Genomic DNA, 27,101 nt, shown 5'->3' with positions numbered 1-27,101 from the left:
AGAGAGATGAAAAGGATCTTTGTGAAGTTGCTTGTATTTTTCTTGTGACTCTGTGTTTCCTGAGCTCTGGATAAGGTTCCTGGCAGAGTTCCTCTGTGATGGCTTAATTTACAGTTGTGTGAGACTGTGCGATCTGCTTTGAATGAGGGTAGAAATAAAAATAATAAATTAAAAAAAAAAAGGGAGCAACAACATATCAGAAACAAATAGCTGGTGGATGGCAGCAGAGATGGAGAAAAGGTTGGATTCGTTTTGGATGGGTGCACTTCAATGCAACCAAACGCCTCAGTCTCGCCGTTTGGTTTAAGTTAATTTAGATACACGTAGTTCTACTGATTGTAATAGAGGAAACCATGTCAATCTTGCCCAGGGATTAATCCAGCCCCGTTATCCTTCCAGGCCACAATGCAGAGGTGACCTATTCGCTCACTGACTCCGCTGATGGATACTTTTCAATCGAGGAGACTACTGGGGTGATCCGACTCGAGAAGCCCCTGAAGGACACTCACATTTCAACACTAGAGTTAACCGTTTGTGCAACAGACCGGGACTTCCTGCACCCCCTCTCTGGTCTCTCCACTGTCACGGTCTCTGTGGTGGATCTGACCGAATACCTGCCGGTTTTTTTGAGCACTGAATATGTGGCCACGGTAGCAGAAGATGTGCCTGTGGGCACCGAGGTCCTCAACTTGTCCACGCTGACAAGAGATGGCATGGAGAACAGGGAGATCAAGTATGAAATTGTGAATGGGAATGATCACAGGAAATTCCAGATCAACTCCAACACAGGTAGGTCTTGTTCCATTGCATGTCCTAGCTCGACTGTCACAACGACACCAACCCAGGCAGAGCCTGTTTTCGTTCTGCCTCGGACCTCTTCTCCCTTTCACCTCCCTATTGAATTTGATGATGTTTGTTTGCACTTCATTTGCTCTTTACCTGGCTTCCCTCTTTTATTTTAGCCCTTTCTCGTGATCATTAAACAAAACTTTTTTCCTCCATTCCTCATGCTCCCTTCCACACTCCCCCTCCCACCTTCTCTTTCTCTGGAGATCTTTACTTCCTGCTTTCCCATCTCTCTCCCTCCCCTTCTCTCCTCTGATCTTTCTCCCTCGCCTCTCTTATCTCCCTGCCTTTGTTTAACTTCCCCCACCCCCTTCTTACTTTCTCTCTCTCCAACTGATTTTTGTAAAAAATGTTTCCTATTTTAAAATAACGTCTCTTCCAGCTCAGCAGCTCTCCATCCCCTCTCCTCAGCCCTGTACTCTTTCCTGCCCAGTTAGTGTACGCTTTGTGAGGAGGGAGAGAGATGTCATTCTCTCCTGCCCTGAATTCAGACACAAGGTTCTCTTAGAGCACAATCCAAAGTCCACCAAAGTCAACAGAAAGACACCTGTTGACTTAGTGGGTTTTGGACTAGACTTCCAGGGGCGGGAGGGTGGGAAGGGATACACAAGCAAAGAACAGCCCAGGGAGATTTTTTCCACTATGAAAGTTCAGGATGGTTTTGTTCCCTTTGTCGATGTTGGAGGAAAAACGCTCCACCCTGATCTCGTAAGGAATCAGACAGGACACAGGTGCTCTGCTCAGTGGTTTTAGTAGGTGGCTGTTCAACAAGCTTGGATTAGAATGGAGCTGTTGCTCATGCAGCAAGTGCTGAGTCAGCCCTGACGGACTAGAGTCGTGTGCCGCATTGTTTATCCAAAGAGAGGACAAAAGCGGCCGACTGTAAGACCAACATTAGATTTCCTGAAATAACCACTTTGGTCTAACAGTGGAGGCCTTCAGCCTTCAACAGCATCATCCCCGCCGGAGATGCTGCCCTTATCTCGATCATCCCAGCTCCAGCACCCTCCCTACCTTGTCCAAACCTATGTCTTCAGAAGAACGAGCCTGACCGATTTAGAACAGAATAATTCCCAGGAAAAGGTTAACACAGGACTTGAGTAATAATCACAGGATGATTTGATGACAACATTGTGTTGCCATATTTGCTTTCGTGTCACCACTTTTCAAAGGGGACAGCTACCACTGTTCAGCTGGTAACCTATCTGCCAGTTGTCTCTCGTACTTCCACATAGATATCAACCAGCACCTTTTCTTTCTGGCACATGGCATGTTTGATTGAATATCTGTCTTGTTCTGGTTTCATCAGAACCTATCTTTCCACTGTACAGCAAGATGTTCTTGGTTTATATTGTCCCAGATCTGATCTTTTCCATATATGAAACCAGAAGCTGTCATGCAGCGAAAAAAAATATTTTACTTCAAATCTTTGACAGCAGAGTTGGGCTACTTGTGAAAAGAGTCTGTCTGATCCCTGGCCACTTGATGTGAAGTCACAAATTGCAGTGACCTGGTTTGATGGGCCAGAACCGTAGCCACAAGGGGTTTGCCTCCTGGTGATTTACCAATCGTCTCCTTGGTGGACCTGAGTCACTAAAAGACATTACGTACTGTCTTCAAAGCATCTCCTGTCTTTGTTCTCTGTACCCATATGCAGGCATCTTGTATGTTACTGGGAGCCTGGATTTTGAAGGGAGCCGCGAGTATTACTTATCTGTGGAGGGTACCAGGAAGGGCTCTGCTTCTCTCAGTGACATCACCATGGTGGTGATTAACATCACCGATATAAACGATCACATGCCAAAGTTCACCCAGGATCCTTACATCACTGAAATCCGTGAGGATGCAGCTGTTGGGGAAACCATCCTTACGGTAAGACAGAAAAGAACTATCCTTGCTGAGCAGTCTAAATAAAGACTGCAGCCAAGTCTCTCACAGCCTTATTCACAGGGTAGTGGAACCTCGAGGCCTCACTCAGGGATTGATGCACACACTAAACAATGAGAGGATCCCTGCCCGTTAGAGCTGACAGACTAACTGTACAACCAGAGACAACAGGTGGATCCAGAAAATGTGGGGTTGGGGAGAGCAGCTGTGAAATTGTTACACAACCATGGCAAAAGCAGTAGTCCTGGCCCACCAGCCGCTGTTGAGTGTTTTGAAGGCACCATGGCAGAGGTACAGTTTTTAAGGAGGAATCTGAAGGAGGGCAGTAGAGTGGCTTTGCTGGCTTCAGAAAGGTACTCAAAGTCTTGTACCACAGGCGAACAATCCACCTTCCCCTCTCATGCCCTAGTCAGAACCTCCCACACTCCAATGCACAGCAACACTTGGCAAGACATTTCATCAGGAATGCCTCCTTCTCTCTCCCCCAATAGGTGTCGGCTGATGACCTGGATGGGGTAATGAACAATCAGCTCACATACTCCATTGTGGGAGGGAACCCGCTGGGACACTTTGTCATCCACCCCCAGAGTGGACAGATCCATATTGCCAAGCACCTGGACTGGGAGGAGGTGAGTGGCACTCCCAAAAGATGGGTCAGCTAGAGCTTCATGCTGCAGATGGACGAGTTAGAAAGCATCACACCTCCGTAAGCAGGCGGAAAAGACTGGGAAAGTGCACAGTGCTCAGCTGTCTTCCAGGGTGGTGGGTTTTTTTGAATGATCCATTTAAACATTCCACTCACCAGGCCACGGTAATCAATTGCCGTGAGTGGTGGGAAAAGTACCCAAAAAGTTACTTGAGTAAAAGTACATGCACAGCACATCTGCATTGTACTCACGTATCCAGAAGTGAAAGCAGCTTCACTTTTACTCAAGTAACTTTGTGGGTACTTTTTCCACCTCTGGTTGCCATGCTGCTGAACCTTTGGACCCAGAGGTATTGTTGAAGACTCAGGAACACAATCTTTGGGTGCATTGTGGGATGGACTAGAGCAGAGAGAATGTGGTATAATGGTTGAAGTGCCAGCACTCGGGAGAGCTGGTTGTCTTCCTGGTGCTTTAACCATTACACCACACAATCTCACCTCTACTCCATGCCCCCACCCAAAGCACATGTTCCTGACATCTCTGTGACTCGGTTTGTCCCCGGGGATGATGATATTTACTTCCTTGGTAAAGGAGCAGGAGACATACGGATGGAAAGCTCCAGAGCAGGGCCACATGTGGTGATTGTTATCCTCCCCATTACTGTGTGCTCCTTAACAAGCCTGCACGCGGGGAGAGTAAAACCTCCAGATCTGAAGCCCAGGCTTTCTGCCGCACCTCCCAGTCAACGCATGCCCTGTGCCTTCTAGGTTCCCAGCTACTCCCTGACAGTCCGAGCCACAGACAACGGCCAGCCAGCACTGTTCAGTGACGTTGCAGTGTGCATCAGGGTGGTGGACGTGAACGACAACCCGCCCAGGTTCTTCCAGCTCAATTACAGCGTGGTGGTGCAGGTAAGGTGGCCGCGGCTCAGCGGAGACAGTGGGTTGCTTCACTGACGGACATCTCCGAGAGTCTCTGCAAATTACACCAGGCCACTGGGTTGGCCTTGAAGAGAGGCTCTGCTTTTTGCTTGTGACAAGTGATGAGCTAGTAGTGCTGGCTAGAGGCTGACACATGGCCAGTAGTTGCAACTGACCCCACAATACACCTGCAAGCAACGGGGCTGACAGCCACAACAGGTCCCGGGCCAACAGGGGTGGGCAGCAACTCTGCATCCCCGGAAGGGGTGAAGCCAAGGGTGGAAGGGGCAGGGCTTAGGACAGTCCATCCCCAGCACCATTCAGACCATGGTGCTGGCCACTCACCCCTTCCCTTAGAGCTATGCAAAGGGGCAGAGCAGTGCTACCACAGTGTTTCGAAGGGGCCTGGAGTGCTGGCTGCTGCTGAAGTACTGCCAGGGGTGACCACAGCTCCAGACCCAGGGGCAACTGTCCCCATTATCTGCCCCAGCATTGGTGAACCTGCCTGCATGTTCAGTACTGAGCGCCCAAGCCCTGACCTGCAGCCCTCTTCTCCCTGCCCTCTGTAGCCTACAGAGCGCCTCTAGGGACAGAGAAAGGGACCAGTCCCTCCATGTCTTCCTGCTTCTTCTGCAGGCTCTGTCCTGCCATCCCACTACACTCACAGGCTGAGCACGTGTAATCATGAAGGCAGCTTTTTGCCATGGTCAGTGTCCTTGTAACCGTGCCAGGAAAGATAATGGAGCAGGTAATTAAAGAAATCATCTGCAAGCACTTGGAAGGTGGTCAGGTGATAGGGAACAGCCAGCATGGATTTGTAAAGAACAGATCATGTCAAACCAATCTGATAGCTTTCTTTGATAGGATAATGAGCCTTGTGGATAGGAAAGAAGTGGTAGATGTGGTTTACCTAGACTTTAATAAAGCATTTGATATTCTTATAAAAAAACTAGGCAAATACAATTTAGATGAGGCTACTATAAGGTGGGTGCATAACTGGCTGGATAAATGTACTCAGAGAGTAGTTCTTAATGGTTCTCAATCCTTCTGGAAAAGTATAACAAGTGGGGTTCTGCAGGGGTCTGTGTTAGGACCGGTTCTGTTCAATATCTTCATCAACGATTTAGATATTGGCATAGAAAGTATGCTTATTACATTTGCAGATGATACCAAGCTGGGAGGGGTTGCAACTGCTTTGGAGGATAGGGTCATAATTCAAAATGATCTGGATAAATTGGAGAAATGGTCTGAGGTAAACAGGATGAAGTTTAATAAGGACAATTGCAAAGTGCTCCACTTGGGAAGGAACAATCAATTTCACACATACAGAATGGGGAGAGACTGTCCAGGAATTACTACAGCAGAAAGGGATCTAGGGGTTATAGTGGACCACAAGCTAAATATGAGTCAACAGTGTGATGCTGTTGCAAAAAAGGCAAATATGATTCTGGGATGCACTAACAGATGTGTTGTGAACAAGACATGAGAAGTCATTCTTCTGCTCTACTCTGCGCTCATTAGGCCTCAGCTGGAGTATTGTGTCCAGTTCTGGGCACCACAGTTCAAGAAAGATATGGAGAAGTTAGAGAGGGTCCAGAAAAGAGTGACAAGAATGATTAAAGGTCTGGAGAATGTGATCTATGAAGAAAGGCTGAAAGAATTGGGTTTGTTTAGTTTGGAAAAGAGAAGATTGAGGGGTGACATGATAGTGGTTTTCAGGTATCTAAATAGGTGTCATAAGGAGGAGGCAGAAAACTTGTTCTTTTTGAATCATAGAATCATAGAACAATAGAGCTGGAAGAGACCTAAAAAAGCCATAAAGTCCAGCCCCCTGCTCTAAGCAGGACCAAACCCATCAGATCAGCCTCACCAGGGCTTTTTCAAGGCAAGACTTGACAAACACCTCCAGGGATGGAGACTCCACTACTTCCCTGGGTAGACCATTCCAATGTTTCACCACCCTCCTAGTGAAAAAGTCTTTCCTAATGTTCAACCTGGACCTTTCCAACTGAACTTGAGACCACTGTTCCGTGTTCTGCCATCTGTGACCACTCTGAACAGCCTCTCTCCAGCCTCTTTGCAACCTCCCTGCAGTAAGTTGAAGGCTGTTATGAAGTTCCCCCTCAGTCTGCTCTTCTGCAGACTAAACAGTCCCAATTCCCTCAACCTTTCTTCATAAGTCATATGCTCCAGCCCTCTAATTATTTTGGTCGCCCTCCGCTGGACCCTCTCCAGTGTATCCACATCCTTCCTATAATTGGGGGCCCAGAACTGGACACAGTACTCCAGATGCGGCCTCACCAAAGCCAAATAAAGAAGAATAATCACTTCTCTGGATCTACTGGCAACGCTCCTCTTTATGCAACCTAATATGCCATTAGCCTTCTTGGCTACAACGGCACACTGTTGACTCATGTCCAGCTTTTCATCCACTACAACTCGCAGGTCCTTTTCTGCAGAACTACTACCGAGCCAGTCGGACCCCAGCCTGTAACAATACTTGGGATTCTTCCGGCCCAAGTGCAGGACTCTGCACTTGTCCTTACTGAACTTCATCAGATTTCTTGCAGCCCAGTCTTCCAATTTGTCTACGTCAGTCTGGACCCTGTCCCTACCCTCCAGCATATCTACCTCTGCCCCTAGCTTAGTGTCATCCGCAAACTTGCTGACAGTGCAATCCAACCCCTCATCCAGGTCATTGATAAATATGTTGAACAGAACAGGACCAGAACCGAACCTTGGGGCACTCCTCTAGAAACTGACCACCATCCCAACATTGAGCCGTTGATCACTACCCGCTGGGCCTGACCTTCTAGCCAGCTTTGTATCCATTTTACCGTCCATTTATCTAATCCACATTCCTTTAACTTGCTGACAAGAATATTGTGGGAGACCGTATCAAAAGCTTAGCTAAAGTCAAGATAAATCACATCCATTGATTTTCTCCTATCTACAGACCCAGTTATCTCATTGTAGAAACTAATCAGATTGGTCAGGCATGATTTGCCCTTCATGAATCCATGCTGACTAATTTGGCCTCTGAGGATAGAACAAGAGGCAATGGACTTAAACTGCAGCAAGGGAGGTTTAGGTTGTACATTAGCAAACAGGTCCTAACCATCAGGGTGGTCAAACACTGGAATAAATTGCCAAGGGAGGTTGTAGAATCTCCATCTCTGGAGATATTTAAGAACAGGTTAGATAGATTTCTATCAGGGATAGTTTAGACAGTACTTGGTCCTGCCATTGGGGCAGGGGTCTGGACTTGATGGCCTCTTGAGGTCCCTTCCAGTCCTAGTATTCTACGATTCTATGATTCTAAGCTGAATGCTTGGGAGGCCACCCAAGGAGAGATTCAAATTCTGGCCAGCTGATTAGCAGAGCACCCACAGCTGGCAGCATACATTTCTACTGGTGGTGCACATCTCTTGGTGCACATAACAAAATTTATTCTGCACATGAATGAGAGAAATTACAGGGAACATTGGTCATGGGTGCCCAGATTCCCTGGTTAAAAACCATCTGGGGTTTTGGATAATTTGGGGCATTTGAGGGTGAGTGTAATAAGAACTGTTTAAGAGCCCCAAGAGTAATTTGTTGTTTGGTGACGCAGCTTTACAATAAGGGACCTAAAGATGGTTTATCAATATCTTCTCAGGCAGAAAACGTCTGATAGTAGAGGGCTTTTTAATCAGGTTGTCAACAGCACAGCAAAAGTCAGTGGCTAGAAGTTGTATCTCTTGATTATGTATTAATTATAGTAATTACTTCAGAATTCCTAGTTCTCACCTTGAGGGTTGATAGGTTCTTGTCCCAAGCTTAGGTCCAGGATTATTCCAATTATGTTGTGGTTGAGAACCCTGCTGTGCACACATAATGCTGACAGATGCCAGTTGCCTGCAGGCAGAATAGAACCTGGAACCTCATGTACAGGGGGCTGGCTGTTAGCTAAGGCAATAGAGCAAATTCATAATTCTTCTGTATGTGGTCTTGGAGCCACAAGATCAGACAGTCCGCCACCCCCAGAAGTGTGTGGGTTGCACACAGCTGCTCCCTTCCCATCAGAGGAATTCCCCTGTGTTCATAAATAGTAAGTTACCCAAGTGGCAAACACACCAACTCAGTCCAGCAGATCGCGGTATGACACAGCTGAAGTCAGCAAAGTTCTAACAGGAAGTACAAGGCACATTTTTAACAATGGGTTATGTGCTACCAAACCCAGGCCTGGGCTGCTGGCTGTTTCCCCTTATGTTTCCATACATGTCTGTGCTCAAGGCCTCCCTTTGCTTTTTCAGTGCCATGATCAAACAGCAGCCTGGGTGACAGAGCCATTCCACCTGTCTAGACTATCTTCCCTTGCTTTGCGCAACCCTCTTTCTTCCATTTTTCAGGAAACAGCCCCAGTTGGCACAAGTGTCCTGCAGCTGATCATGAGTGACAGAGACTCCACTGAGAATGGGCCACCATACTCATTCCAGATCACCGAGGGAAACGACGGGAAAGCATTTGATATCACGCAGGATGGTCTGCTGGTGACCTCATCCGTGCTGAACAGAAGAACCAAAGAGCAGTACCTCCTTCAGGTCCAGGTAGATCCTGCCTTACCCCTTTGGGATATGAATTCCCAAGGCCAGTGCCATAACACTGGAGGCAAGAGAAAATACAACCAAAAGTCCAAATATAAGCACCTCTGGTCTTGTCTTTGGGAATGTGTGGATCCAGATCCAAATTTTGACATTTGGATCCACCTCTAGAGCTCACTTCTCCAGGGCCATGTCTACACCAAATTGGAGACCAGTTTTTCCAGCAATAAAACCTGCTGGGCAACTGTAGACAACTGACCCCGTATTACGCTTTCCCTGATATAATTCTAGTAACCATCCATTTCAGGAGAGACTTGCCTCTGTTCCTGGAAGCTTCACCAGTTCTCCAGCATGAAATGCTTCCCTTTTATTTCACACCTGCCCCCAGGAAACAAATGAGAGGGAAATAACTTGTTTCCTGCCTACACTGGTTTTTCTGAAGGAACAAATCAACAGAGGCAGGAAATTGTTTTTTACCCAGGGATGCATCTACACTTACTGGGAGCTGGGTGGATTTTGCCTGCCTCATGGGGACATGCAAAATTGAACAATCAGGGCTCGGCGGTCGACCCTGTTATTCTTCATTATCACAAGGAGTCAGCAGGGCTGACAGGAGAGTTTTTCCCATCGACCTCCCTCTGAGGACAGCCCGGTAAGTTGACCCTAGATAAGTTGATTCCAGCCATGCAATTGTCAGAGCTGGAATTGCATATCTAGGATCACCGGTCAGGTCTAGTGTAGGCCAGTCCTGTGAGTTAAAATGCCTGAGCAGGGTTTACCCCACAGCTCTGCCAATCCACCTCAGCCCCATGCTGCAGTGCTCAATGCTATTTTGCCTCGAGCTTCACACCAGCTCCCCCAGGACCTCTGGCTGATTTCTGGGCTTGCTGAGCCCAAACTGACATTTTTTCCAAGTGACATGGCAGTGTTGCAATGTACATAAATTTAGGGATTAAGATGAGAGCCGTCAGAATGACATTGCCTGGTAAATAATGAAGAATCTATACAGTACAATAATGAAGAATATACAGTCTCCAAAGAAGCAGTGATGCACTAAGCCCCTGTGCCAGCTACCATGTGAGAAGAGGTAAAAAGATTGGAGAGTGTGATCAGGTTCCCATTAAAAGCAATTGCCAAATTTGCAGAAGCGGAGCCTAGGACTATATATAGCTTGAAGAAAGGGGGCTTAAGAGGTGACATGACAAAGATATATGTAGTGGTGAAGCTGTGCTTGTCCCAGGATATTGGAGACACAGTCCCATCAGGGGTGCAGCTACACTTGCATTCCTCTTTTGAAAGGGGTATGCAAATGAGGTAAATTGAAGTGTAAATGAGCTATAAATTTGCATATTTGACACCTAATTTCCATATTCTAATTTTGAAAGAGCTTCTTTTGAAAGAAGGAAGCCAGTGTAGATGCTGCTCTTTCAAAAGTAAACCCATCTTCGAAAGAATTCTTCTTCCCTTTATTTAATGGGAAGAAGGATTCTTTCGAAGACGGATTTACTTTCGAAAGAGCAGCATCTACACTGGCTTCCTTCTTTCGGAAGAAGCTTTTTTGAAATTAGAATATGCAAATGAGGCACCAATATGCAAATTTATACCTCATTTGCATTTTTCATTTAGCTCATTTGCATGCCTCTTTCGAAAGAGGAATGCAAGTGTAGCCGCACCCCAGATGAGCTTGAAGTAACTCAGAAGCTTGTCTCACCACTCAAAGTTAGTCCCATATCAGACATCACCTCACCTACCTTCTCTCTAAAGAAATATGACATGATGGATGCTACAGAGATAGTCACTCAGACCGTCCTGTTTACTGGCACTAAGTCTGGGGACATCGCGCTATCACAGGGAATAAGGGAGGTCGACGATGGGAGAGTTTCTCCCATCAACCTCCCTCAGTGAGAACGGCCAGGTAAGTTGATTGTAAATAAATTGATACTAGCTACAGCAATTGTGCCGCTGGACTGGCATCTCTACAATCGACTTTAATGCCTAGCATAGACCTGGCCTGAGGTGAGTCAGCAGACCAGCACAGAAAATTGGCCTAGCACCTCACACAGACAGCACCACCCACCCCTTGTGCCCTGCTGGAGAGCTGGCGCTGGGCCATAACAGATCCTTTTGCTTTCCTTGCCAGGTCTCAGACAGCGGCATCCCTCCTTTGTCATCCTCCGCCTTTGTTAACATCCAGGTGAGTGAGCAGAGCCGATATGCACCCACAGTGCTGCCGCTGGAGATATTCATCACTACCAATGAGAGTGCCTTCCGAGGCGGTGTTCTCGGCAAGATCCACGCCACGGATCGAGACCCCCAAGACAGCCTGGCGTATGCCTTGGTGGCTGAAGTGCCTCCCCAGGGACACTTCTCCGTGGGGGCAACGGATGGCAAGATCATCGCTAGCAAGAAGCTTCCCCACGGCCACTACGCCCTGAATGTGACGGTCAGTGATGGCACGTTCCAAACCGCCACCACCGTCAACGTCCGCGTGTGGTGCTTCAGCCAGGAGGCCCTGGACAAGGCCGTGGTGCTCCACTTCCAGCACCTTTCCCCCGAGGAGTTTGTGGGGGACCACTGGCGCAACCTGCAAAGGTTTCTGGGAAACACCCTGCTCACAAGACGGCAGAACATCCACATGGCCAGCCTGCAGCCGGCAGCAGCCTCTGACGGGGTGGAGCTCCTCTTGGCTGTTGGAGAGCCTCACGGTGCTTTCTATGAGCCCCACATCCTCGCAAACAAGATCTCTCTCTCGGCTGGAGAGATGGACCAGCTGGTGGGGCTGCAGCTGAAGAAGGCCGTTCATGTGCCGTGTCATGGGCCAGATTGTGACCAGCGAGTCTGCAAGGAGACCATTCAGCTGGACCCAGGCACAGTGTCCACATACAGCACCGCCCGACTCAGCGTTCTCACACCCCGGCACAGGGTGGAGCAGATTTGTTCTTGCAATGGTGAGGAATCTTTCTTAGTGTTCCTGACTTCTCCCCCTTAGGAAAGTGATGCTGGTCCGTCTCTGGCACATGGGATTATCCTTCAATACGCTGTCAAGTTCAGGAAGTTCTGCGCTGCCCCTGTTCCATTACCTGGCCATTCTGGCTTGGTTTCAGGGCTGGACCTATTACCCTGGAGCTTTAAATTCCATCTGGCCCATAGGAAGAATTCCGCTAGATGCCGCAAAGGTCCTATTGTATGTCATTAAATAATCACAGGCTCTGCATTTCCCACAGAGAGGGTAGTCACTCACGGGAGAGCTGAACGGTCTGGGCTCTATGGGCTTCAGTGCTTTGGTCTTGTGCCCAGCAAAGCACGTACTAGTTACAAGGGGGAATTCAAGTCAAGCCAGAGGATTTGTAGTCATGTTTTAGGTACAATAAGGTCCATTTAACAGCAACCCAGTGACTGACAGCTTCCCATGAACAGCAACATGGTGCCAGGCATCAACCCTGTCCCATGGATGTTATTGTGAATGGGATTCGGGCATTGAGAATGCTGTGGCTGCTGGGTATTACAAATGTCTTTGGAAAGAATGGCCCCAGCTGCAAGGTAGGTTTGGGAGCTGGATAAGGCAGTGGTGGGATAGGGCAACCCCCCAACCTGCCTGCAGCTGGTGCTCTGCCCATCCCGGTGCTTCTTCCTGGGACTGAAGCTCCGCAAACCTGCCTGCAAGGGGTCACCCGGAACATCAAGGGATTAGGGTGGGAGGGAAGGCAGATCTCACTCCTCGTGCTCTCTGGGCTGTGCTCTGCTGGGGAAAGAAGCACTGTGGCACGTGGTGCCCAAGGGCCTGGAGAGTGCAAGGAGAGGCACTGTGCAGCCCCATGGGCCCACAGCCGTGTTCCCTGTGAGCTGAGCGCTTGGTGGCCACCCAGGAAAGAATCAGGTATGGCCCAGCTGATCAGCAGAGTGCCCACAGCCGGCAGCCTGTGTTTCTATAGGTGGTGCATATCCACACATGCCTTGGTGCACATAACAAAATTTATCCCACCCATTGACTGAAAAAAGTAGCAGGAGCAGTGCTCCATAGCATCCCCGTTCCCCGAAGAAAGTCCCAGCATCTGGGCTGCAGCTAGAGAAGGCACATCCCAGCGCTTCCTGTCCTGCTTGCAGCCCGTTAGTAACTGCTTGGCAATAATCCCTTTTTGCTGATGACTGAAGAGTTACTAATCCGTGGGAGCTGCGGTATTTTCACACTGCCCACAGAAGAGCAGGAGTTCGTAGGTTGGGAGTGAGCTCTTACTGTAACACTGCTCACAGCCTTCTAACGGGAGCAGCTGGGGATACTGCAGGGCAGGACTGAGGCACATAGGCAGAGCCATGAGTTAGAGTTCAGGCCTATCCAGAGATTGAAGTGCATTGGCAGAATTTGAAAACGCTGCAGATCAGGGCAGAGACGCAGGTCATTAGGGCTGTTGAGGGACGGCATGCAAATAGCAGGGGGCGTTGCAGCTCATCACCAGCTGCCCTGGCAGAACTGTGTGGAAACCTGGAAGCATCAAGGACTCTGGCTGGTCAGGCTGGAGTTATGGTGGCCGAAGCATGGGAAAGCAAAGGGCTGGTCCTGGATGCTATAGGTTGAACACAACCCAGAATCTCCACCGGTTTTCAGAGTACCCACTTTGCCTGGTTGTGTTTCTAGGAACAGCTGTGCGATTCAGCGGACACAGCTACCTGCGGTACCACCACCAGGAGAGAGGGGACTGGCAGATGCAGTTCCGCTTGAAAACCCACCAGCTTCATGGTGTTCTGCTCTACATCAATGGGACCAATGCTGCCATTCTAGAGGTAGGACTTGCAAAATAAGAGGGTGTATTTCTGCACTAGTGCATGTGGGCTGGGAGGGAAGGACAGTCAAAGGAAGGAACCAAGCGCACAAAGAAATGCCCACCGAGGAGTAGCTGTAAGCCAAAGATGGGCAATCACAAAGGGGGTGGGCCTCCTGAGTGACCTTCCTTCACCTCAGTGGGCCACAGCAGCCCACAGCTGTTCCACCTCTGGCCCTGTGGCCACCCCAGCTAACCCCCTCCCCCCACACCTCTCTCACACTGGGGCACCAGAGCCCTGCACTTACCTGCTCCCCCATCCCTCCCAGCACTTGCAGAGCGCATGAATCACCTGCTCCATCCCCTTCCTTCCAAGAGCTGGAGTGCCGTGAACAGCTGATTCTCGTGGCATTCCAGCTCGGGGGAAGGGACAGCAGTGAGGACTGAGCACAAATCATGTGATTTGCAGCTCCTCTGAAAGTGCTGGGTGGGAGGCATAGTGTGGGGCTCCAGTTCCCTACGTGGCACATGGGACAGGGGGCACGTAGCACCCAGGGGACAGCCAGGGGGTCCACAGGCTGCAGGTTGCTCATCACTGGTGTTATCTGTTTTAAAGTACTGTAAGATGAAGATTAGTTGGTAACATGCCTGCAGTGCAACTTGGGATGCTCGCCTAAGCCAGTAGTCACAGAGGGGTAGCCGTGTTAGCCTGTATCTTCACAAAACAGAACTAGCAGTCCTGCAGCACCTTAAAGACTGACATATCATTTATTAAGTGATTTGAGCTTTTGTGGGACAGACCCACTTCCTCAGATCTGGAGAATAACTGACAGCAGAGAGAAGAACTGGTGGAAAAAAACCATTAAAGAAAAAAACCTGGCCAATCAGCTAGATGGGGGAAGGAAGGGGAGAGGGGAAGCAAGGTACGGGGAGAAAAAACCCTGCAAGTGTCTGTTCAGGTAAGTGGGATACCTAAGCCAGTAACACGTGGCGGTGATGGCGATGACTGCTCCAATGACAGTACAGACTGCTCATCTGCCCTAAGGCAGCCTGGTAATACTACCTCTCCTCATTTACCCCTCCCGCTCATTTGTTTCATCCTTCTACTACAGCTTGCCTAGTTGACTTCAGGCTCACTGACTGTTAGGTACAAGGTGCTCTGCTCCCCATTAGCCAATGGGAAAATCCCTACCCCCTTGCACAAAGGCAAGGTTAGGCAGATGCTGAGAACCGCTAGAAATGTCCTTGTGTGTTCGTACAGCTCCAGGCACCATGTGTCCCCCACCTCAAGGGTGAGAGGCCTTCAGGGGTCATCACACTAACAGGCCTAGCAGCAGAGGAGATAATTTAGGGAATGTACAGTTCCTGTGTACCCACTCATGTCACCTGGGGAGCATGAGGAGACTTCCGCAGTGCTGCATGGGCTCATACTAAGAGGATCCGGCCCACTGAACTTGCAGACTCACAAATGTCCCCTGAGAGAGCCTGGGAATATGGTGTCTTTGCCAACACACAAGCTTGTTATTAAGCAGCCCAGCCCCATTCAGCCACCAGGGAACCAGTCAGCAGCCCCTGAACATGGTGTTATCCATTCATTTACCAAAGGGAACAACAGGTGCTTCTTCTAGTTTCTTCAGTGGCTGAACTGGCCTAAGCATGGATCCAGCGGCCATCCAAGAAGATGCAGAGATGGTGTCCAGATGGATACCAGTGGATTAAATGCCCTTTGTTTTAATGGAGGGGAGAGAGAAAGTGGTGACGGAACTCTTATAAAATGTCTTCTTGCTTCACTTACTAATCATCAACGTTAGCCACTGCGAAGGAAGAAGCCGATTCAAGCTTAAACTTGCAGGCCTCTTAGCTTATATTTCCTGCTGTGGGTTTTGTCATCCAGGACAGCTGCCAGAATCAGGAACATCATAAGCTCATCTCTTCCTTTTCTTTGGCTGCACTTGCTGACTCTTTAAAGAATTCAAAGGAGCATGTGTCTGCTCCCTTCCGCAGTGGCAGCAGAGGGAGAGAAAGAGCCCTCCAGAAGAGGGTTTTTTGTCTTTTCTTCATTAACTGTAATGGCCCTAATTTACATCTTATAACTTCACTTACTGACTTACTTTTTCCAAGCCCATCTCTGCGTAATCTGAATTTATGACATACATTCAATACAGCATTGGACTAATTGAAAGGGACCTGATCCATTTTTAAATGGAGTTTAACAGTACTTTCAAGTGTTTCTCCAGGCCCTGAATCCCCTGCATTTTCTGTGTCATTTTTCTGCAGCATTTTTTTTTGTTTTAATATGGTTTCCTCTCTGCTCTTAGGGCAGAAAAGACCCTCCCAAACAACAGGGGACAGACTAGCAAGGGACTCGGTGGATCTGGTGGTACACAAAGAGCTGGCAAATGAACACACTGAAAAAATTAGGGAGAAATGTGGTTTTTTTCCCTTCTAACTGCTTGCCATTACAGCCATCCTAGGGGATACCAGGTACAGGATTGGGTGAATAATATTCAGCCCAGAGGATTTTTTTTTTAAGATGACAGTGTCCTTTTACAACTGCTCAGTAGAGAGGACTCAGACGGTCCCCTTCCCTGAACCATGTGGCCATATAGCTTGGGGCAGATGTGGAAAGGGTCTGCTTTCCAGCAGGTGTTGCGGGGGAATTGTCTTAGCCAGAATTCCTCCCCAGTCATGAGGATGAGCTCACAAGATCTATGCCCCTACATGGCAGCTCAGCTCTGCTGGCCCCTCTGGCTACAAAGCCAGGCTGGCGCTAGCCTGGAGCAGTCTGTAGGGACCATGATTGGACCTCCCATTGCACAGGGGCACAAAAGCAGAAGGCCCTTGTACCCTCTCCTCCACCTTGTGCAAGCATGGAATGCCAGCCACAAGCTGCCCATCTTGACTGCCCCAGCCAGCCTCAATAAACCATTCATGGAAGGGCCACAGTCAAGCCGATCTCAGACCTAAACGGTGTGCCTCAGACTTCACCCTGCAGGATGAGACAGTCTGGCTCTACCAGGTGCTTGGAGCAAGAAAGTTAAATAGCTTAGGCATGTTCCACTAGAAGCTTTTACCACCATGTCTCTAAGATGCTCATTAGAGACTGGTGAATAAAATCACCTCCGCTGATTTCAGGGTGGTACACAGGGAATGAGGGGGAAGAGGGCAGAGCATCCAAGAAGCAGTAGTAAGCCTCTTCCACACCTACGTCTTGGAGCAAGGCTATTGACGACCATTCACCAGCATCCCCTCTCTTGGGTGATCTTTTCCAGTTCTGACCAGGTGTATCCCGTCTTTTTAGTGCCTGCCTGAGGTGTACACACCAGCTGTTTCTTGGGCGCCCTCTTTTCCTTTTTCCTTCTGGGTTCCAACTTAAGCCTTACCTTGTGATGTTGGTGGCTGGTTTCCTAAGGGTACCTCCAATCCATCATCATCGCCTCTTCCTGATTTCTTCTTCAGCAGGAAGTTGGTGAGTCAGTTGCCACAGGTCTTGGTAGTTGATGGTGTATGGCCAGTGGATCCAAGGAAACAGCTAATTAGCCAGCCATGGCACACAGGTGCTGGTGGCAAAAGACTGAATTCAAGATGCCCACCTTCCAAAGCCCCAGTCTCCTTTGCTTAGAAAGCGCCAGATGTGCCTGGCCAGTGGGGACTGTTACCAGATGCTCTGGCCTGGGGCAGCAGTGCCTTTGATTCCTTTCTTCATCTCTCTGTTCACTGACTGCCTCCGATGGATCAGAACATGGCCAGGTCATATTGCCCGATAAACTCCAGGTGCCCTCGAGGGTTTGGTGCTGCAAAAACCCAAGCCAGTAGCAGCTGTTATTAATCTACGTATTGTCTCCAGTTTGTAATTCCAGCGTCTGGAACACATTCCTCGCAGGGAGAAGGCACCTGTCTCATCCACATGATCTCCAAGCACTCCCACTGTCCTGGAGCAGCATTTTGTACCAAGAGGAGGAAAAAGCCAGCCTAGCTGGAGGCTCATAAACAAGTTTCTTTTAGCTGCGAGGGCACTGAGTCAGAACCAGAAGTGGGAAAAGTATCCAAAAAGTTACTTGAGTAAAAGTGCAGCTGCTTTCACTTCTGGATGCGGAAGCACAATCAAGATGTGACCTGAGTGCATGTGTGTACTTTTACTCAAGTAGTGTTCCACACAGCCACTGGTGACTTGTACTTAAGTACATTGCCGTATCCCAGCAGCTGTACTTTTACTCAAGTAACTTGTTGGGTACTTTTTCCACTTCGGGCCAGAAGCAAGGCTGGCAACAGACTTTGCTGGGCCCTGGGCAACGTGGGGGGAGCAGGGGCTTGGCTCAGGGCCCCCCTGGAAGGGGTGGGGCCATGGGCAACCAGCCCCCAGCCCCGCCCAGACCACACCGCACCTCCTCAAGCCATTCCTGAGCTCTGACCAGACTGTACCTCACGAGGCTCTGGCAGTAATTTAAAGGGCCCAATCCCTTGGTCCTTTTAAATCACCAGGTTCTGGAGCAACTGCCCCTTTTGCCCCACACCCCTCAATGGCCCTGATCTTAACCTGTCCCCAGACTCTGAACAAGCCACATCCGCCCAGATTGAACTGACTGTGTTAGCACTAGTCCTCAGCTTACTAACTAACACACCCATCTTTGCTTGTGTTGATCTAAACTGATGCCAAACTGAAGTTTCCACTTCATGCATGTAACAAAGGCGGCTCCAGCTTCCACCCTAATCAATGTGTTAGTTTTTAAGGTGCCACAGGCTCCTCACTGCATTTGCTGAAACAGACTAACACAGCTCCCCCTCTGAAACATGAATGAACAAGTCAGTTACTGGTGCTCCACTATGTGCCAACTTGTGTTTAAAACAGAAGCGAAACTGCAAAACGCTGTACCGAGACTTACATACCCATCTCCCTGAGGGTCACCCAGTGGAGACCCTCCGCCAGCTTCCCCGAGTCCTTCCCAACACACATTTCCCCTCTATATTCTTTCACAGACTGTCTCCTCTGCCCACCATGGATCTACCCTGGTGTATTCCCCTCTGTCCACTACTGAGTTTTCCTAAAGAGATGTATTCTTCTGGCCTCTGTTGGGGTCATTCAAAACAGCCTGACCTTACTGGAGCTAATTCACCCATAACCTTCCCTGAACTGCTATAGATTCTCCCCATGAGCTAAGATTGACCTTATAGAGAATTCCTCTGCCCAGGAGGAATTGCTGCACCCTATGGAATTAACCGACATGCTCCGTAAGGGTCCACTGAGTCCCTGGCGAAGCTTGCAGCAGCTGGACCAGTGAATGGTGGACATTCTACCCAGACATGCTCCCTATTGGTGGCCCCTGGGTTCTGTGGAAGGTGCTTCTTCCCGTATCAATGGAGCAGGGGGAAAGAGGAGTTGTCACCTGACTTCACCCCCTAAACGTTTCCAGGCTTCTTTTCTTTTTTCACTGCCCCGCCAAGAGCCGCAGGCAATGGACAGCATTGTGTGGTTAGTTGTTAGAAGCTCAATGATTGGATTGTGTGGTGCTGGGGAAGGAGTATTGGGTTGCAGAGCATATTAGCAGCTTTGGCCCTGGTTCCCAATGTGCTGATAAAAGGCTGGGTACAGCAAGGCTCTTTCTTCCTTTTTGTTTCACCCCCTTCCCCTGCTCCTAAGAGGCAGCACTGCCAGCAGCTCTTGCTTGCCTAGAATCTGTCAGCACTTCCTGTTAATGCCAAGAGAGGAACAGCCCCAGCACGCGCACCAGTAACAAGACACCAAGCAATCGCTTAGCAAAGGGAGTTCACCTGTGTCTGGGGGCAGAGGCACAGGCACAGGCATCCTGAATGCCAGCTAAACTGTGATCCAAATTAAACCCCAATGCAGCAGACAAGAAGTCAAGTCATGTGATTTCTGGCTGCGGCCACATGTTTGGGGGAGGAGGGGGGAGATGGTGTGGGTCCAGGGCACAGAGCATAAAACTGGGAGACAAAAGCCTATTTGCACTGTTAATTCCTTAGAGGGGCAGCTCTCCCCACCACGCCTCTGCACAGCATTCAGCCCAGTGGAGCCCTGGTCTCTGTTGCGGCTTATGGGTGCTGCCATAATCCAAACCACATTTAATGTGGCATGATGAATCACAGCCCAGAGATGATCCCTTCCCACCTCGGGGCTCTGTGCAAAGGGAGGCAGCAGGGACTAAACCGCACCCGTCCTGACATACACCGTGTACCAATGTGGTGATGCACGTAATAAGTTAGAACAGAATTTGGTCCTGTGCCTTACAGGAGTCTCAGGGCTTTGGCTGCATGAGAAAGTGACAGGAACTGAGTTTTGGTTCAAAGCCATCTCTAGAGACAGCAAAAACCAAAGGAAATAATAAAAGGTGGTTTGGTTTTCTCCTGCTCTGCCTTCTTCCTCCTTGTTGTAACTGGATTGGCATGGTCCAGCTGCTCAAAAGAGATGGTCCTAATGCAGACCTTGGCATGGCATGGCCAAGTCCTCTGGAGACCTCAGGATTTCCAGGTCACAGGCTGCCTGGTGGGCCAGCCTGGCTAAAAGCCCATGTGGAACAATTCTTTATAGAAGCTGTTCCCCTGCCTGCTGGCAGGCACTCAGACTGCCTGTGCCCTGTCCCAGCTCTGCTGATTAGCTGCATCTGCTTGCAACCCCTGCTGAAAACAGGGCAAAGCAGCACCTGGCTTTACAGGCCAACCTGGGAGCAGCTGAGAGTCCCTCTTCCCCAACCCCCTGTGGAGAGGACAGGGCTGGAGCCGTGTGAGCGAGATGAGGATTAGTCAGTTTTAAATAGGACCCGACCAGAGGTTGTGTGCAGCTCAACCTGCTGCTTACAAACAGGGAGGAACTAATAGGGAAGGTAGAGGTGGGTGACAGCCTGGGAAGCAGTGATCATGGATGGTAGACTTCAGGATCCTGACCAAAGGAAGCAAAGAGAGCAGTAAATTACACACCTTGGACTTCAAAAAAAGCAGACTTTGACTCCTTCAGGAACCTGATGGGCAGAATCCCCTGGGATGCTACCATGAAGGGAAAAGGTATCCAGGAAAACTGGCAGTATTTTAAGGAAGCCCTATTGAAGGCACAGAAAGAAACCATCCTGATGCGCAGCAAGAGAAGTAAATATGGTAGGAGACCAGAATGGCTTACTGGGAAAATCCTTGGAAAACTTAGGCACAAAAAGGAGCTTACAAAAAGTGGAAACTTGGACAGATGTCTAGGGAGGGGTATAAATGTATAGCTCGAGAATGCAGGGCAGTTATCAGGAAGGCAAAAGCGCAACTGGAATTGCGACTCGCGAGGAATGTGAAGGATAACAAGAAAAGTTTCTCCAGGCATGTTAGCAAGAAGAAGGTGATCAGAGAAGGCGTGGGGCCCCTACTGGATGAGGGATGTAACCCAGTGACAGATGATGTAAGGAAAGCTGAAGTACTTAATGCTTTCTTTGCCTCTGTCTTCACGGACAAGGACAGCTCCCGGACTAATGCCATAAGTGACGCACTGTGGGATGAAGGTGGACAGCCTTTGGTGGGGAAAGAACAGGCTAGGAGCTATCTAAAAAAGCTAAACATACATAAATCCATGGGCCCGGAACTAATTCATCCGAGGGTTCTGAGGGAGTTGGTATATGTTGTTGACAAGCCCTTGGCCATTATCTTTGAAAAGTCATGGAGATCGGGAGAGATCCTGGATGATTGGAAAAAGGCAAAGGTAGTGCCCATCTTTAAGAAGCAGAAGAAGGATGATCCAGGGAACTATCGGCCAGTCAGTCTTTCATCAGTCCCTGGAAAAATCATTTTGAGGCTCTTGGAGGATGGGAAAGTGATCAGGAATAGTCAGCATGGATTCATGAAGGGCAAGGGCAAGTCATGCCTGACCAATCTGATTAGTTTCTACGATGAGATAACAGGCTCTGTGCATAGGGGAAAATCAATGGGTGTGATTTAGCTTGACTTTAGCAAAGCTTTTGATACGGTCTCCCACAATATTCTTGTCAGCAAGTTAAAGGAATGTGGATTGGGTAAATGGACGGTAAGATGGATAGAAAGCTGGCTAGAGTGTCGGGCCCAGCGGGTAGTGATCAACGGCTCGATGTTGGGATGGTGGACGGTTTCTGGTAGAGTGCCCCAAGGGTCGGTTCTGGGTCCTGTTCTGTTCAACATATTTATGAATGACCTGGATGAGGGGTTGGACTGCACCCTCAGCAAGTTTGTGGATGACACTAAGCTAGGGGCAGAGGTAGATACGCTGGAGGGTAGGTCCAGAGTGACTTAGACAAATTGGAAGACTGGGCCACAAGAAATCTGATGAGGTTCAATAAGCAAGCATTGTTACAGGCTGGGGTCTGACTGGCTTAGTAGTAGTTCTGCAGAAAAGGACCTGGGAGTTGTAGTGGACGGGAAGCTGGACATGAGTCAACAGTGTGCCATTGTAGCCAAGAAGGCTAATGGCATATTAGGTTGCATCAAGAGGAGCATTGCCAGTAGATCCAGAGAAGTGATTATTCCTCTTTATTTGGCTTTGGTGAGGCCGCATCTGGAGTACTGTGTCCAGTTCTGGGCCCCCAATTATAGGAAGGATGTGGATACACTGGAGAGGGTCCAGCGGAGGGCGACCAAAATAATTAGGGGACTGGAGCATATGACCTATGGAGAAAGGTTGAGGGAATTGGATCTGTTTAGTCTGCAGAAGAGAAGACTGAGGGGGGACTTGATAACAGCCTTCAGTTTACTGAAGGGAGGTTGCAAAGAGGCTGGACAGAGGCTGTTCACAGTGGTCACAGATGACAGAACACAGAGCAATGGTCTCAAGTTGCGGTTGGGAAGGTCCAGGTTGAACATTAGGAACAACTTTTTCACTAGGAGGGTGGTGAAGCATTGGAATGGTCTACCCAGGGAAGTAATGGAGTCTCCATCCCTGGAGGTTTTTAAGTCTCAGCTTGACAAAGCCCTGGCTGGGCTGATCTGTTGGGTTTGGTCCTGCCTGGGGCAGAGAGCTGGACTCGATGGCTTTTTTAGGTCTCTTCCAACTCTATTGTTCTATGATTCTATGATGATTCTTTGAAATAGGTGTGAAACCTTGCATGTGAAGTTGAGTGCTGGTGAGAGAAGGCACCTACTTCCTCCAGCTTCCCCCGAGCCTGCCTTGCCCCAAAGGGAACAACTGGGAGCAGAGGAGACTTTCAGTTGCAAGGCTCTTGCAAGCCTCCAGCTTCCTGTTGAGGCACTCAGCAGAGCTGAGGGGAGATGGCACCTTAGTCCAGGGAACTGCGGGGAGACACTTCTACATTTAAAAAATATATGCGGTTAGCCGCTGCCACAGGCAGCCGTGCAGACAGGCCCACGCGCATTGCATTTCTAACGCTAGTCAAAGCCTCCAGGTGTTTGGCCAGGGAAAGATCCTATTGGTTGAACAGTCACAAGTCTAGGCAATGCGGGTAAATCTCGGGCTACATCTACACTGCCCGGAGATGGACCCAGTCAGGGCCGATCTTCCAGGGTTCGATTTCATGTGCCTAGCGGGAACACATGAAGCTGAACCAATGGGGCTCGACAGTCAATCCCGATACTCCTCATTATCACTTCCCAAGGTGAGGGCGGCCAGATGAATCGGTTGAAGACAAGTTGATTTCAGCTATTCTAGAGTCGACTTTCCGGTCTAGCATAGTCGGCCCTCAGGTGTTTGCCTCTTGCCTTGCCCAGGAGGGGATCCAGGGGTGCGGAGAACCAAGAGGTCGGAAGGTGCTGGCTGTGCTGCTAATTCTGCCTGTTTGGGTGTGTTTTGCAGCTGGTTAATGGAGTGCTTCATCTCGGACACCGATGCCAGGATGATCTCGCTGGGAACCAATCCTCCCCCGGTTTTGTGAGTGACGGAGAGTGGCACTCGGTCCTTCTGGAAGTGAAAAGCATGTCCCTCCGCTTGCTCATTGACCGCTTGGGAAATACAACTCTCCAGCTGCCCGTGGCCTGCCGCGTCACTCCTTCCAGGAGAGATCTGCTTTTCGGAGGGATTGTCCAGTCCCGCCAGCCCCTGCGGGTCACTCGGGGGTTTAGAGGTTGCCTGGATGCTGTCAGAATTGCCCGCGAAGACATGATGCTCCTGCCCAGGGAGAGGCAGGCAGAGGGGATTGTGGAGGAGATGGGGATACAGCAGTGCTGCTTCCATACTGGTGCATGCAGCAGCAGCCCCTGCCTCAATGACGGGATGTGCGCCGAGACCCCCGGAGGAGGTACGCAACTATCCCGCCCTTCCTATCAGGGCAATAGGAAATCAATAGTCTGGAGGGGAGTGTGGAAAACAGCTGAGCTTCACGGCGAGTTTAAGGAGACTGCCCCCACAGGAGGGGAAACCCTGGACTTCCCCAGCAGGCTATCCGGTGGCCAAGACTCACGCAGTTGGAAGCACAGCTATGCAGTCGTTGGCAGGCCCGACTAGGTGCCCCACTGTTCCTGGGAGGAGTGAGCCTGGGGTCTGGAGTTTGTGCATGACGTGCAGGGTTTGGATTCAGTTCTATTTTCATTCAGGCTTTTACAAAGCCTCAATGGGTCAGTGGTGGGGCTGGAATTACACGAGGTCTGGTCCCATACAGTGGAAACACCGGGGCAGGACGAGATGAGGATTTCTTCCCGTCCTAGAAGTGACACCCTAGGGTGCGGGGAGGGAATCTGTGAACGTCATTAACAGTTTCATGCCCAGTGCTCTCTGTAAGCTGAGCACTTGGGCAGCCACCCAGGAAATATTCAAGTGCCGCCCAGCTGATTAGCAGAGCGCCCACAGCTGGCAGCGTGTGTTTGTACTGGGGGTACACATCTGCACATGCCTTGGTGCACATAATATTTATTTTGCCCCAGATGGAAAAAATTAGGGGACCCGGCTCCTGCCTGCTATTCGCAGGGTCACCTGAGCCTGGTTAGCACTTATTTGTTGCAGGATTTCATCAGTGCCGCAAACATGACTGTATCTATCTGTGCGCCTCATCAACCTCACAACTACCCTGTCATCCCCATTTCACAGATGGGGCACTGAGAGACTAAGTGACTTGACCAAGGCCTTGCAGGAGTCCTGTAGCCAAGCAGGGCAGCAGCTCCAGGTCTCCCAAGTCCCAGGCTAGCACCCTAACCACTGCACCCCCCTGCCTCTCCAGACCATCTTGCTCTGATTTCTGCAGGTGAAAACAGTGCACGAGGGACTCACAATCATAGTGTAACAGTGCAGCACAGAGCCTTGTAAGCAGCCCCTCCTGCTGTAACTTCCATTCCCCTTTCTTGGGGCAGCAGGAGGTGGCTTTGACACTGATGGGAGACATGAACCCCTCCCTGTGCTTACGGAGTCCTTTATTTTTCTGCCTGAGGCCAGCTGCAGAATCCCATGTGGCCAGGTGAGCCACAATCAAAGGGCAGAGAGCAACCCTCTCTCTGCTTTCCTACTGGTGTCCTCCAGCAAGGCGATTTAGATTTCTATCAGCTGGGCAGCTGTTTAGCTCAGGTGAAATAGTTGACAGTAAAGTGCACAGCCATGAAATGTGTGAGTGTGCATGCCTGCACAAGAGTGCATGAGCGAGTGTGTATGCACACGTGCATATGTGCAAATACACTTGTGCAAGTGCCTATGCATGTGCTTGAGCTCCAGGCATGTATACATGCAAGAGAGCCTGCCTCTGTGTGTGTGTGTGCGCGCGCGCACACTTGGAAGTGGGAACTCATGCAAATGGCACTGCGAGGCCAACCAGCCAGTGGCAGGATCGAGGTCGGGGCTGCAGAGTGTGAGAGCCACAATGGGACTTGTCGGTGGGCCCTGACTTTGCGGGGTAGGAGAGATGGGGCTGCCTCTCCCACTTCTCCAGCTGGCCAGGGCAGGGGATGGATGTTGTGATCAGGAGCCCCCAGGAATAGGAGCCTCATAAAACAGAGCCTGCCTGTTGGGAAAGGCAGTTGGGCAGAGGCTTGCCGTCCACCTGCCAGGAGCTCCAGAGGGAGTGAGGTCAGAGTGCCCAGACTTGTCCTGCTCTGCTGCCCAGCACTTCCAGCAGGGGAGCCAGGTCAGGACATGTGGGCTTGCCAGCCCCCTTCTCTGCTGTCTGTTGGCAGCACTGGGCAAGCAGAGCAGGACAAGCCCCGGGGCTCTGATCCCACTCTCCTCTGGGAAGCACCAGGGGACAGAGCTGGAGAAGCCCTCAACCCCATTCCCTTGGCCCAGCTGGAGCACCAGGCAGAGGGGGGCAAGACGCCGCACTCCAGTGAGAGCAGAGGCAGGGCTGGGGGCAGGCAGGCCCGGAGGCTATGCGGGTGGGCCCCAGCTCACCCAGGCCCATTCATGGCTATGCCCCTGGTGAGAGCAGGATTGAATGCACACGGCTGTGTGTGCACACGCCTGGCAGTGTGCACACACAGACAAGGGGGTGCACACATCTCTACTAATGCTGCAGAAGTGAGCCTGGGCATCCGTGCACTCTGCACCCAGAGCATGGGCCACACCCAGGGACTCTTCTAGGATGCTCCAGGGTGGACAGGCAGCATTGTGTGAGTGAATGGTGGGAAAGAGTTCACCAAAGCATTGACACCAGAAAAAACACAGTCCTAGCCCCCAACCTGTTGGGGTTTCTCTCCTGCTCTTGAGGGAGGTGGTGTTGGGACCGCACCCAGGGGAAGGGAACAGGGGGTATCGGGACAGGCTCTGGCCAGCACTTGGTGTTTTGCTGGGCTGCCTGGCAAGCTACAGCTGGGCAAGAGGGGAAATCATTGGTTCACAGGGCACCGTGTGAGAAAAATCTGCAGCTGCTGGCTCAGCTTTGCTCTCAGGAGGGGAGTGGTCCCCAGCTGTAGTTAAGGACCTCACTTGAGCTGTACGGTGGTTGCCCCAGACTTACAGGACAACCCTGATGTTCTCTTCACGTGGTGCATTTAAGGGAGACTCAGCCTCAGGCAGTTGTGTGTCTTGTGCAACCTCCAACCCAAGTTCACACCCACCACTGTTCCCCACAGTGTCCAGTGGTTCATGGGCTCTGGGCCCGAAACCGGCTCTCTCCCGGCTCGTGCAGCAATCTCACAGCTCTCTATTGCCCTCCCTAGGTTACACTTGCATCTGCCCGGTGCTGTTTTCTGGTGACCGCTGTGAGCTCAGGGACAGCCTGTGTGAGTCCAAGCCCTGCCTACACGGGGGCACCTGCCTCGCCTCCAACACAGGCATCACCTGCCTCTGCCCAGACTGGTACCTCGGGGAAAGGTAAGACCAAGGAAAGGCTTCTTCCTGTGTTCCCCGGTGCAGAGTCCTCTGCTTACAAGATACAATTAGTCTTGGATGCTGTGTCTCCTGGCTGAGGTTAGTACCTAGGCACTGTCTTTCCCTGCAGCTTACCTGGTCACACACCTTAATACCCCATCCAGCTATTCCAAGACTGATTGCCCCGTTACATGTATCTTTGGATTACATTCTCAGACCCTGCAAGGCAGGAGGAACCAGACAATGAATTAATCCCCCTGTGA

At 50.2% G+C, this 27,101-nt stretch overlaps 1 protein-coding gene across 1 annotated transcript in view; it reads left to right on the top strand.

Annotated features, from left to right (window-relative positions):
• Positions 1–27,101, top strand: part of FAT2 (FAT atypical cadherin 2) — an 84,189-nt gene that overhangs the window by 40,977 nt on the left and 16,111 nt on the right. Inside the window, exons 13-21 of the mRNA XM_075010102.1 lie at positions 400–789; positions 2,504–2,718; positions 3,225–3,362; positions 4,148–4,291; positions 8,692–8,889; positions 11,024–11,831; positions 13,517–13,662; positions 23,407–23,848; positions 26,688–26,841. Of these exons, the coding sequence (XP_074866203.1) occupies positions 400–789; positions 2,504–2,718; positions 3,225–3,362; positions 4,148–4,291; positions 8,692–8,889; positions 11,024–11,831; positions 13,517–13,662; positions 23,407–23,848; positions 26,688–26,841 (2,635 nt within the window). The remainder of the gene's footprint in view (positions 1–399; positions 790–2,503; positions 2,719–3,224; positions 3,363–4,147; positions 4,292–8,691; positions 8,890–11,023; positions 11,832–13,516; positions 13,663–23,406; positions 23,849–26,687; positions 26,842–27,101) is intronic.

This window comes from Carettochelys insculpta, chromosome 15 (assembly GCF_033958435.1).
Source record: "Carettochelys insculpta isolate YL-2023 chromosome 15, ASM3395843v1, whole genome shotgun sequence".
Taxonomy (NCBI): Eukaryota; Metazoa; Chordata; order Testudines; family Carettochelyidae; genus Carettochelys; species Carettochelys insculpta.
Note: the sequence above shows the minus strand (reverse complement) of the source record. Positions and strands in the feature narration are given on the sequence as shown.